General features: G+C 29.6%; 1 protein-coding gene across 1 annotated transcript; it reads right to left on the minus strand.

Moving 5' to 3' along the window:
• Positions 1-1,577: 1,577 nt before the first annotated feature.
• LOC107863314 (probable methyltransferase PMT15) lies at positions 1,578-4,804 on the minus strand. The gene is made up of 6 exons (XM_016709186.2): positions 3,993-4,804; positions 3,130-3,340; positions 2,751-3,048; positions 2,278-2,670; positions 2,057-2,134; positions 1,578-1,967 (listed from the first exon to the last, which is right to left on the minus strand). Exons 1-6 carry the CDS (start codon positions 4,743-4,745, stop codon positions 1,742-1,744), a joined length of 1,959 nt encoding a protein of 652 aa, XP_016564672.2. The 5' UTR covers positions 4,746-4,804; the 3' UTR covers positions 1,578-1,741.
• Positions 4,805-14,084: the final 9,280 nt, after the last annotated feature.

The raw sequence follows: 14,084 nt of genomic DNA on the forward strand, positions 1-14,084 counted from the left end.
TTTGTTTCAAAAAGAAAAACAATTGAATAACTGATCACATAATTACATTTCAAAAAGGAAAACCAAGCTGCGGAGAACAAATGTCACTCAAGTTTTCTACAGCCGTTGTATTTTCCCCTTAAACTATATCTTAGTCCATTTTCATTTGATTTCTTATTTTACTTATCTTTTTTTATTAATCAAAAAAAAATAATTTTTATTTTTATATTTTACCTTTTGTATTAATTATTTTTTCTTCAAATTAAAATGTAAACATCATTTAATAGAAGTATTATGGTAAACTAGTCATGTTATTAATTATTTTTCTTAATTAATGTACCATCTTAATTTGGGACTCAGAAAATAATAAATAAGATAATAATAAAATATTAAATTTAAGATGAAAGGGATTAAAACGTTCAAAAAGAAATAATTCATAGTGTGAACAAATTTTTTACTATTATGGTATTTTTCTCTAACCAACGTAAAACACGCCTGTGTTATTATCAGGGGAGGGAACAGAGTTGGCTCAATTAATTTAAAACTTGTAGTACATCTATGGCCAGTTCACTCGATCCACTTCCCAAAATCTTGGGTGCTAGTGGACTATACAAATTAATTAAAATTGTTAATTTCAAACATCGCATCCCCAGATATTATTATCTACTTTTTTTTTTTTTGTTTATTTTTAGTTGTCCATAATATTTGATGTGGCACATATCCAAAAAAAAAAAATAATAAATAAAAAAATAATTTTATCATGTCACTTTATGAATTATTAGTCATCCAAATATTTAAAAATAAATGTAGTAATAGGCTTAAAGTAGATACTATCTTCGTTCGCTTTTACTTGTCAATAATTTTCTAATTGAATTTTTACTTTTACTTGTCATTTTCAACATGTCAAGAAAAGACAACTTTTTTTTTTTCCTATTTTACCTTTAATATTAATTATTTTTTTACCATATTAATTTCAAGATAAACATCATTTAATATGGGTATTATGATAAAATAATCATGTAATTAATTATTTTTTTAATAGATATGTCAACTTAAAATATAATGCCACAAGTAAAATCGAACATGGAAAGTCAATTAGTTTTTTAAACTGAACAAGTAAAATTAAAGAGGGTGTAAAACCTTCTTTTAGCACTAGGCACAGGATTCAAGCATCAACGTTTACTATTAATGAGTTGTAGATTTACTAGAAAAGTAAACCTTGATTAATGGACAAAAGAAGAACCAGAAAACCCCAGTTTGAAAAACTAACACTTAATGACGTGGATTAAACAACTACAGCACCTAAAGAAATGGTTAATCCAAAGATTGAATTAAGGAACTAAATCTGGTAATAAAGGTGATCATAATTGCATAAAGATTGAATAAAGGGCATTGTCTTTGACTAAACAAGATAAGTGTATCTTTTGTCTATTACGTAGCTTCTTTTTGCTAGTGCTGTTGTTATGCGCTTTGTATTCATTATCTGTAGATATGCTAATTATCTTTTATGGTGATACAGGGTAACTCTACTAGTATGTTTATCAATTTAGCTTCAATAATTCAAACACGATTCGTGGTCATTTGAGCCAAAACTACTCTTAAGGGAACTTCCACTGCATTCATTCATTGTCATGCTGCTTAATATTGTTTTCACAAATACTAAAATATCTAAAGAATCATATCATATGAGCTTTGATATATCACAGTTGTAATTAGTAAGAGAAACAAGTGAGGAAAAAAAGATGAAGAGAGCTAGTGGATTTTAAGATTCTTTGGATGATGGAGCTGTCCAATATGTCTTTACTGCAAAGAGAAGCTTTTCCCTCTCCAAAGGTCCGTCTTCATGATCCACTATTTGGCTATCCCAGTTCAGCCCATCTGTAATCCTCTTTACTTTGATCAATGTATCTACATCATCTCTCATTATTACACTTCCTTCTGGCCTTAATATTCTGTCCATTTCAAGTAATATATCCTCCATTTCACATCTGTAATAAGACATAAGCACTCTCATAATAAACTTCATAATCCCCTTTTGGTATACAGATGGATCAATTTAAAAGCCCACTAAAATTACCTGTCTTTGTAGAGAGTAAGTACAGCGTCAGCGTGAATGAGGTCATACGTTCTTGGGTAAGTTGACATGGCCTCACACCTACAACAAAGCTCATGGTAAATCAAAGAATATACTAATGTCAAGATGTAACTAAAGAAAAGTGAGAATTCATAAATATAGTCGACCCCCACTTGCTTGGGATTGAGATGTACGTGTTAGTAATTTTTGTATAGTGAAATTACCAGCTCTGATATGTTCCTATTAACCCTCGTTCATAGATAACACCAAGTGTGTTAACCTTAGCTTCAGCAGGAACTATATTCATGACCCAGACAGGATCATCAACCAAATTAGCAGCAAAACCACCCAAGTAGGCATTCATATCTAACAGATTTCGGTATCTCCCCGGCTGGCCAAGTTGATTATTCACTGTCTTGTAGTACGAAACTCTTCTTTTCCATAGTTGTGAATCCTTCTTGAAAGTGTCTGATGTGACCCCATTTACAGTTCCTCTGCTAATCCTTGGTGGTATCGCGTGTAATCTTTTAGGCCATTTTTCCAACTGTCCACCAGCTACCTTTTCTTCACTTGAAACTTCAGGTAAAGGAGTTAAACAAGTTTCAATCTCTGTGTACCTGAATACATCAATAAGACACTCCTCAGAATAAAATTATAGCCTGTAAACAACTATGATTGGATTGGAGGAGGGACAAACCAGGCTCTATCAGGATCTTGGGCAGGACACATTGGTGGATTCTTTGACGCCTTCCGCAATTCCTTGCAGTGTAAATGATTGTATGGCTTCTGCCATATAGCAATGTCATCTTTCTCAACAAACTTTTTCCAGCAAAGGCTTCTAGCCACTTTCTCAATTTTAGTTTGTTCAGCATTTAGGTCTGCTCTGGTTCTTTCCCAACCTTTCCAGTATTTCCTCCAGCGGATTGGTGGACCAGAGAGAATCCAATAACCACCAGGCCTCAGGACTCTATCAACTTCGATCAAGTATGTACCATCTGATTGATCCTCCAAACATCAATTACTACAATATAATTGGAATGCCACTAATTAAAGAAGAAATTAACAGAATTACGCACCATATTCGCCCCAAGGAATGAGGCAACGAGAGCAATGAGCCATGTCAAATGCTCTAGACGGATAAGGTAGTCTCTTGGAGGCAATAACTCCAATCAAAGCAGGAACTCCACGCTCAAGAGCAAATTGGACCTGTGCTTCGTGTGTATCTCTAGGTGCAAATGATATAGCTAAAATATTCCTCGACAAAAGATACGCTCCCCAACTCGCCACCTGTGTAAATTGTACTAACACAGCTTCTTAAATAATCCCCAATAATATTGTACAAAGTCTTGATTGATGGTCCTAATAATATGCATCTACTTGCAATTACTACTGCCAAATTTCTGGTAGATTTCACTGTACAATTAGAAACATCATGCATGCAGTGCCAGCTGTACAGGAGAAGTTCTGCATGGAAAAGTTTATTACAGGAAAAAAGGCGTTTTGGTTTTTTCCTGGATCCAAAAAAGCTGTCTGGCTCCTTTTAGGTGTCGAAGCTAGAAATTTCGTTAAAAATATTCAAAATTTAATACTTCTTATATATTTTGTATAAATATTTTAGCATATACAGTCATTGTGCCAGCGATGAGATGAAGATGTGGAATCCAAATCGTGTGCCCATCAATCGTAACCAAATGAGGCTCTTTGCGAACTTCCTGACTTCTACAATGAAGGAATCGTCTTTTATCATAAAAAAGATCAAGAAATGAAAACTAATACAAGATTAATAGGAATCAAGATTTGTGGAGCGCAAATGACGGAGAAGAAAACGCCCATAAAAGGAAAATTTAAGAAAAACTAAGCAAGTAAGTGCGTGAGGCAATCAATTAGCTTCAAGAAAGTGATCTTTGTAAATGAAGATAATGAAAGTAGAAAAATTTACCCCACAGCCTGTATCAATGGCGGTTCTAATGGAACCATCTTTAAGATTAATCAATTTGCCAATATCATCAATGTATGCATCTGCACCATTAGGGAACATAGTGCCACCACCAGGGAACCTGAACCTGTCACCTTCGAATCGAATCCAGTTCTGCACAGCCTTCTCCACGGTTAATTCCTTGTGTGGCACGTTAGCATACCACGCAAGATCCCGGCTCAGTGGCCACTTGAACGGATTCTTGTAACCGTATGGAGCCGGTATACGGCATTTCAAGAATTCACTCTGTTCCGGACAATGTCTTTCTCTGTATATCAATCTGTCTCTGTTGAACTTCAATGACCTCTTGGGGTCTTCACAAGGAGTGTACTCACTGTACTTAATATCACACGGCGGGTGAATTTTAACTGTGTCATCTGGTGCCACAGCTCCGTTTTCGCCAGCGGAATGGTGTGAGGTGAAATCCAATTGGGAAGAAGAAGAAGAAGAAGATGATGAAAGAGGGGAAGTAGTGTTTTGAGAAGGGAAGCAATTAGTGGTAACTGAGGCAATGTTAGAGGTAGTGGTAGTAGTAAGGCGAAGGGCGATGCTGTTGCTGTGTTGTAAATAACCAGCATAATAACAAGCACAACAGAGGAAAGTAATGGCAGCTAAAGAATAATAAAGAGTGAGTTTTTTCCAGGAAGAGAAAGGGTGTGTGGTGGATGATGGTTTGGAAGTTGGAGTGTAGTATGGGGTTTGGTTAGAGCCCGCCATGGCAGGGCAGGACAGAGTAAAAATGGTCCTTTGATTTGTAAGGGATATGATAAAATTTTTTGGCTGGTACTTTTATAAGAGTTAGTGAGAAGAGAAGCACGCTGAGGTGGGCGGTGGGGGTGGGGGGTGGGGTATGGGGAGTTAGAGATTTGTGAAATGTTGATAAAAATAATTCCAAGTTGGACATGTGAAGGGATTTTACTACTAGTACACTTGTTTGTAAGTTTGTGAAACGGAGTTTTACTACTACCAGTGTGTGTAATACTCTATTTGTACGTGTGAAGAAATTATTTCGACTGTGAATTTGAAAAAACTATAGGTTATTTATTCAAAAGTTTCATAAACAATATTGTAAGTCATAATAACATGAAAATTGAAACCAACCTTATGCATGCAGCAATCAATTAACCAGCAATAAATCCTTAAATGGAGCTCAGATTCACAGAAAATTAATTATTGACCTGTAGGACTGAGATAGCTTGAAAAAAAAAATATGAAAATTAAAAATACTTAAAAGACATGAAAAAATAAGAAGAAATAATTTATTTGATTCAAAAAATAATAATATCACATAAACTACGAAGTAGAAAAGAGTAATATCAGAGTAAAATAATTGAACAAATTAGCAGTACCGTTAGAATTAGGTGTTGACTTGTGCGTCAGAGCAAGTAGATGCCTGTTTAAGGTAAAGTGAGATACCAGTTAGGTTTTACCTTTTAAATGAATATCCTAGTCATGCTCTCTTTACCTTACATTGGCCCCTTGTGCTGCATACAGAGGCGGCGGATTTAGGATTCGAAAATTTGCCATCTTCTTTTGAATAATAAGTTATACTTTGTATGATATTTTAGAATAGTGGAATCAATATTCAAAAAATAAATTATAATTATATATATTAATAAATATTGGTACTGCAGGCTTGTTAAGTTGGTATTGTCAAGTACTTTGTAAAAAGAGGTTAAGAATTTCGTTCTTCATAGCTACAATATATATTTTTTTAAGAGGCGGATTCACGATTCGGATGCCATCTTGTTTTGAACAATAAGATATACTCTATACGATATTTTAGGATAATGAAGTCAATATTCAAAGAATAAACTATAATCATATATATCAATATATGTTGGTACTATATCAAGGTTTGCTAAGTTGGTATTGACAAGTGTTTTATAAGAAGAGATCAATGATTCCATTCATCACAGCTAAAAATCATTATTAAGAGAAAAATTATTATTAGCTAAAAATCATTATTCAATATTTTCCATTCTTCTAATTTTTTTTTTAAGAGAAAACAGACAGTATAGTGCTAAAAATCATTCTAAAAAAATTAAAAATTCAGTGTTGAGCGGAGATCAAACCCGCGCTGCTAGAGTAAAATTCAACCATTTTGACCACTTGCACCATTAATTCCTTTGATATTGTGGGTGTCAAGCATAATATTTATAAATTAACTTATACATATACACATAAATATACAAAGTTTCAACCGAGAAGTGCACGGCACCCCAAACCTTCTACATAGATGTTAAAAATGTGAACACTAAAAAAATGACATATAGCACATACATGGGTCTATCAATAGTTGTCATTCAACACAAAGGTTAAAAAATAATAAATAACTAGATAATTTATCATATCACTTTTTGTAGAGTGTGTATTGATGGATTTGATTTTATATATTATCGATTTTACTTATTGATTTGATTTCTACATATACTAAATGAATAATCAAATAAATAAGACATTTTTTATCGATTATCGACTTTTGATTTTTAAATATGTTAAATTAATAACCAAATTAATAAGATATTTTTAAGATTTTATATAGGGTAAAGTAGTAATTTAGTATAATATTATTAGGTTATCGGTTTATCCAATAGTCAATAAGAAAAAATCGAAATCGAACCAATAACTCAGATAAAAATATTTAAAAATCATTAACCTAATAACTCAATAACAATAAACCAATAACATTTTTATTGATTCAGTTTATTGGTCGATTCAATTTTTACATACCCCTAACTCTTTGAATATAGTTAAGTCAATGTTTTGAGAAATGTATTGTGCAATGACCCTTAATTAATAATTAAGGGTAAAATGAATAAAAATAAATAAATTATGCATCAATTTTTCAAATTAAACAAATATTATTAGATATCTAATTTTAGTATAATAGGCAAATAAAATTGGACTGAGGAAGTAGCTAAGAAGTCATTTTCTGTTTCTGCTGTGTACGTACAGTGCTGAAATTCTAGTGATCACTTTGATTATGAGATGATTTAATCTTGACGTGGAGACCGCAGGACTTAGAACTTCAATTATATTCTCTGACACAGTTATATATTGTGACTCGTCTCAAACAAGCTAAGTAGCTTCTTCTTTCGGCTATTAATTGACAATATAATGTTTTTAGCAGTTATCAAGATGATAATGGAACAGAACAAACAGAAAGGGTGAATTACAATGGAATCCGCTTAGCGATTTATAGCATGTTTGGTCAAATTTCTAAAATTAACTTATTTTAAAAAGTATTTTTTTAAAAATATTTTTCAGAATAAGTATTTTTAATTGTGTTTGACCAAAAAATTTTAAAAAACACTTTGAAGCACCAATTAGTATTTGACCTAATTTTCAAAAGTGTTTTAAAGTACTCCATCCATTTCAAAATAATTGAATTGTTGAGGTATGACACACCCTTAAAGAAAAAAAATTTAGGACATAAATTATAGACTACTTTTCACTAGTATCCTTTTAATTATTCTTAAAATGTGAAGTGCTTAAGAACCTCATTAAATGAAAAGATAAAATTAGAAGAAATTTCTAATATGTCTCTTGAAGATTGAATAATTCATTTATTTTGGACATTAAAAAATAACTCAATAATTCATTTATTTTGAAATGGAGGGAGCATATTTTTCTCAAAAGTATATTTTGGGAGAAACTACTTTTTTTTAGCTTCTAAAAAGTCGGTTCTGTTACTCTTTAAAACATTTATTTTCTCTCTAAAGTTTGGTCAAATACCTTAATTTTTCAAATTAACATTTTTTAGAAAAAACAAACAAACAAAAAAGCTTGGCCAAAAAAAAAAAAAACTAGTAAATTTTCTTTATACCATTTACGAAAACGTTTGCACACTTATTTGTTTCTTTCCAAATATGAATGATTCTTGCCTTGTTGGCTTTGATAAGATATGTGCAATCTTCTATAGTAACCCTAATTAAGTGATCGATGAAATTGTATGCTATCTTCTTTAATGAGCTAGCTTGACAAGTGACAACCACCATTCAATATGTCTTTTAAATCAATTTCTAGTATTGTATATCCCGTTTCTCATGCTAATTTAAATATTTATTTGATGCTTCATAGTTTTGTTTTGAGATTTGAGATAAGTCTCGTCACACCTAAATGTCCCTATATAATTAATATTTTCGTCATGTCAAAGAATTTCTCCAAAAATAATATCTTCACAATGTGTACACCACCAGTATTCAATTTAAATCACTAGATAAGGAGGAGACCACATAATTAGTTTTGACTTGTTAAGGTTTTAATGGCTTAACAAGCTGAAAATACTCCAATAGTTTTCCCTAACATTATTTAAATATGTTTGCATATAACTAAGTTTCTTTTCATATATGCTATATATTTAAAAATATGTGTTGTAAGAGTTGTAATGCATCAGTAATACTATTATCTCCGTTCAAGTATTGATGTTAGGATCCATGGCTGAATTTCTTACCCAAGCAACGGCTCACCATTGCGTTAGAGAATAATCTCACCCCACTCGAAGTGGCCACTGAGGCACTGACCAACAAAGATGTGTCTGACATGATTAACATGATTTGCATGCTTCACATAATTCGAAGGGGTAGTACCTGTATACTCCCTCCGTTTCATTTACTTCGCTGGCATACTAAATATAGTTATTTTAATTTGTTTGTCTACTTTATAAAATTAAGATATTTATCATTTTCTACTAATATTATTTCTATCATTAAATGACTATATAAAATATTAATAGTCAAATTTAGATTTTTAAAGTATAATTAATAAGGTTATTTTAGTACTCTAGTTTTTTCTTCTCATTTTAATTGACCCTCTTACTCAAAATGGTTGTTTCAATTTATTTGTCAAATTTATGAAATCAAGAGAATTTTATCATTTTCTTACAATATTACCTTTATCATTAAATAACTACACAAAATATTAGTCATATTTATATTTTCAAAGTAAATTAATTGGATAAATTTAGTAAAATAAACTCTTAATTAATATTTTTTTAAGGAGAGTGACGACTTAATATTGGGCAAGTAAAATGAAATAAAAGGAGTAAAATATCTTCTAATAAATCTTTTCTTAAAGGAAAATGTTGTGTCAGTATATGTTAAGTAAAATGAAACGGAAGAAATCAGTAATAGTCAGGCTTAGAATTACAAAATATTCGCTCCGTCTCATTTTATTTATTTCAATTTGATATTGTATATTGATTAAGAAAAATAATTAATAACATGACTACTTTACCATAGTATCCTATTAAATGATGTTTAGATTTTAATTTGGAGAAAAAATAATTAATACTATGGGTAAAAAAGTTAAAAAATTGTCTTGTCTTAATTAATGAAAAAATGACAAGTAAAATAAGAAATCAAATTAGGAAATTTGGGACGAGTAAAATGGAAAGAAGGAGTATCAATAATAAAATTAGTTTAATAAAATACACTCTAATAATTTTCTTTTTTTTGAAGAATTATATATATGAAGCCAATATGAGCGAAATAATATGAATAGAGGGGAAGTACTTTATTTTTTTTTCTCTATCTCCTGCATGCAGTCTATTACCCATGCAATCCTATCTTTATATAAGCATTTTAGTTGTGTAGGTATTAAAAATAATTAGCTCAAAATACTAAAAATAATTACTCAAAATAATTATCATTTTATAAAGAAATCAAAATATAATTAATGATTTCCTAAGTTTCAATTTATTGCTTTTTTCTTTTTAGTTCATTTTAAAAAGAATGTCTCGTTTTTTTTCATTTTGGCAATTCTTCAATTCAAATTTCCATGTGATATGCTTAAACCATAAGATTAAAAATATTTTATTACATTCAGTTTGTATCCACCTACTTTTTGTATTTGTTATACTGTTATTGGTCCTAAGCTGAGAGTCTATCGGAAACAGCCTCTCTACTTCTCTTGAGGTAGTGGTATGGTCTGCGTACACTCTACCCTCCCCAGACCCCACTAGGTGGGAATACACTGGGTATGTTGTTGTTGTCGTCTCTTTTTACTTTCTTAACTTCATGCCAAATTAAAATAAAAAAAAAAACAAATTGAAAACAGGGGAATATCATGTTGCACCTTTAATTTACCTTTACACACTAAATATATATAGAGATTAATGTGGTAAAAAAGAAAATAATATTAACTGAGATCAAAGAATAAACAAGAATTATACAATTAAATTATAATATTCTTTTATTTAGTGTTTTTTTTTTTTCGAAAAAAAACCTATAAAAACATGACAAGTAAAATATACAGGAGATTATGCCTAACAATACTTACCTACAACACATACATAGTTACATATAGTCCCTCCATACTATTTTAGTTGTCGTGTATTCTAAATATAATTATTTCTAAATACTACTTGTCAATTTAAAAAATTCAAGAGATAATTAACTTTTTTTCATTTTCCCCTTAGAATTAAGTATTCTAGAATTAAGGGATACATAAATAGATAAAAATTAAATGATATATTAATCAAACTACACTTCTAATTAATTTTTTGCTTAAGAATTGTGCAAAACTTTATCATAAAGACTAAAAAAGAACAAAAGAATATAAAATTTAAATTGAAGTATGGTTTTTGACAGGGATTATAAAATTTAAATTGAAGTGATTTAGTTTTTGACGAGAAACATTCGAATCACAATTTGAATAAGGAAGTAAATGGTGATTACCAAACGTGAAGGCACCGGTGGCTCTTGTCGAATCCCCAAATAGACTAAATCTATAACTCCGCTATTTCGTGTTAGTTTATTTTTAAAAAAATATTTGTTTTAATTTAATTATTTTCTTATAAAATCAAGAGAATATTATTATATTATTTTAATATCATCCCTATTATTAAATGACTAAACAAAAATGTATATAATTGATTTTATATGTTTAAAGCATAATTAATAAGATTTATTTGGTAAAATAAATTCCTACTAAACATTTTCTTAAAAAGAGTATCAAGTCAACAAGAGCTAACTGTTTTGAAACGGTAAAAATATTATACCATCCCGCTCTTCCTCAGAAGCTATCGCGATTTTAATTTATAGTACACATTTCCACACGAACAAATTCCACTAACTAATTAATCTGCAATTGCCCCATTTGAAGTGCCATTGGTGTACAACTTTCTACTCCATATGCATTTACTAGTATCAGATTTGTACTTGCTCCGTTCACGGAAATGCACCTTCACAAGATATGCACTAGCTTCAACTCTTTCTCCAAACTCCCAATCCCTAGTTATACCTAATACTACTACTTCCCTATTATTAAATAAAAATAAACTATCAATTTAGCTGATCACATGAATCAATTGTAGATAGGTGTGATTTTACAATTTGCAATAACTAATTTTAAAAATTACGATAAAATAATTTGAGACGGAGGAAATATTTTAGCTATACTTACGCCCCTCCCCACTGAAACAATCTTGCCTAGATCACTGCACATACTTCCAATGCAACCGACATTACGCATTATTCTTTTTCTCTTTCTAGCAAGTAGTTCATACTTTAGTCTTTTCCTCTCTTAGATGTTGAGTGCAAATTACACAAGAAGCTAAACGTGAGTTTGAGGGTGTATGTAATGAATATTATCGTATCGAAATTTAAAAAAAAAAAATGAAGAGTAGTTTAATTTCTATACCTTGATATCCGGATGCATTTTAATTTTTTTGGGGGAATTTGTTATTTATAGACAACTTTATTATAATGAAATACTTCATTATATACATAATATTCATGTATATTATTCTTATGTTATTTTGAAAACTTAATAGTAATTTAATTAGGGTCCGTTTGGTCATTCGAGATGAATCATGATAGGAAAGCATGATGTGAAATTACGAGATAAAGTTGAAATTTTGTTTGAACATACAATTTGGTGTTTTTTATGTTGTATATTTTCTCATGAACATAAAAACCTCATAAGTTATGAAAATTATTAAAATTGTCCCAATTCATTGAACAATCTTATCAAATTAGCAAGTATTTATAACTAAGTATAATGCACTATCACAAAACTATGATCAGAAAATACAAACATTTATTGACTAAATTTTAGTTTGATAAAAAAGTAAAATTAAACATGATTTTTAGTGTACTACACTTTAATATAATCCTCCCACATAGGTAAAGTGATAGTTGATTTGAAGTAATAATAAATTTTATATTGGTGAAAGTAAGAGTTATATGAGATATACTTGATTTAAAGAGTAATATTATGAATTATAAATTTTATTTACATATGAAATAAATGAAAGTGAGATATAATTAATGACTAAGTTTTTTTTAATACTAGTTTAATCGCATGTGTCTCACACGTGTAACATTTGATTATTTAAAATTAATTAATTTTATCTATTGCGGAAATATTTAATGAAGTGTAAAAAGTTTAAATTACTTTTCAAAGATCCTTCACACTTTAATATAATAACTAGTTTAACCACGTGCCTCACACATATAACGTTTGATTATTTAAAATCAAATAATTTTATCTATTGCGGAGATTTTTAATGAAGTGTAAAAAAAATTAAATCACTTTTCAAAGATCCTTAACACTTTAATATAATAATGTAAACATAAAAATATGTTTTAGTGTTTGATTATATAAAATTAAATGATTTTGTCTATTACGAAAATTTTTAATAAAGTGTAAAGTCCAAATCACTTTTCAAAAATCTTTCACATTTTAATAATAATGTAAACAAAAATATATATGCATATATACTTTACTATCAGAAGTTTCAAGTGGTTGATGGATAACTTTTGTGTTTGTCATATAGTACCTCTTTCCCTCGTGCCACAGACTAAGAGAGACACATTAATTTGAACCATATTTGTGTTATAATTATTTTTTTATATTTAAAATATTTTCTTATTTTTAAAGTCAAATCTTTACAAAATCATTGATTACATTCTTATTACGTACTTAAAACTTTTGAAAATCTGGTACTTCTTAAATTTTTCTTATTCTAATGATTTTATATTTGTTTTTATATTTTTCAAATCTTCGTAAAATCAAATTTAGTTGATTTAAATTTTTAAACTATCAAAAAAGTATTAATTGTCATTAATTTTGATTACTTCTAATAAGGAAAAGTTTTACCATAAATATATTTAATTAATTTTAACTCTTAAATTAGAAAAAAATAGTGAAATTCTGATGACTTCTATTAAGGAAAGGTTTTACCATAAATACATTTAATTAATTTTCAACTCTTAAATATTAGAAAAAAATAGTGAAAAAACGATTTTATCTAAAGCAAAAACTTTTAATGAAGGAGAAAAAGTTCAAACAACATTTCTAAGGTTCCTCACACTTTCAATATATTATAGATTATAGATTATAAATATAGATATAGATTATAGATTGATAAAATATAAACTCGTGGGTCAATTTTTATATGTAAAAGAATCTCAATTCATGATATAAAATCATGAGATGAAATCAGATATCCAAATGCTAATTTCATCTCATCATTTTAAATTACGAACTTCATATCACATTTCCAAACGCCTACTTAGTCAATAGATTAGTCAACAGACTAATAAACAAATGTAAATTACTTCAAACTAAAACATTCTAATTTTTTTGAGAAAATGGTCAAAAGCCTCCTAACCTTTACCCCAAATCCCAACTACACACTTATATTTTGCGGGGGTCCTATGACCCCCCTGAACTATTTTAAAGTGAAATTATTCCCTCCTAAAAATTGACAACTAGTCATTTGGGATATGGTGTGATGCACGCGCTGCCACGTCATACCACGTTATAGCCACATCATTTTTTTCCTTTTTTACTCTAAAAAGGTTAATTATTTCCCATTTTGCTTTCTTTTTCAACCCAATTTCATTTCCTTTCTTCTTCCCCATTTTGCTTTCTTCTTCAACCTAATTTCTTCTTCCCACATCATTTCCTTTCTTCTTCTCCATTTTCCATTTTGCTCCATTTCCTTCTTCAACCAATTTCATCTTCTTGGGTCAAAGATAGAATTCATGAAAAAAAAATGACGGATTAATGAATTCTTCGGAAAGAGAAAATAAAAAAAATGGATTG

This window comes from Capsicum annuum, chromosome 3, assembly GCF_002878395.1.
Source record: "Capsicum annuum cultivar UCD-10X-F1 chromosome 3, UCD10Xv1.1, whole genome shotgun sequence".
Classification (NCBI taxonomy): Eukaryota; Viridiplantae; Streptophyta; class Magnoliopsida; order Solanales; family Solanaceae; genus Capsicum; species Capsicum annuum.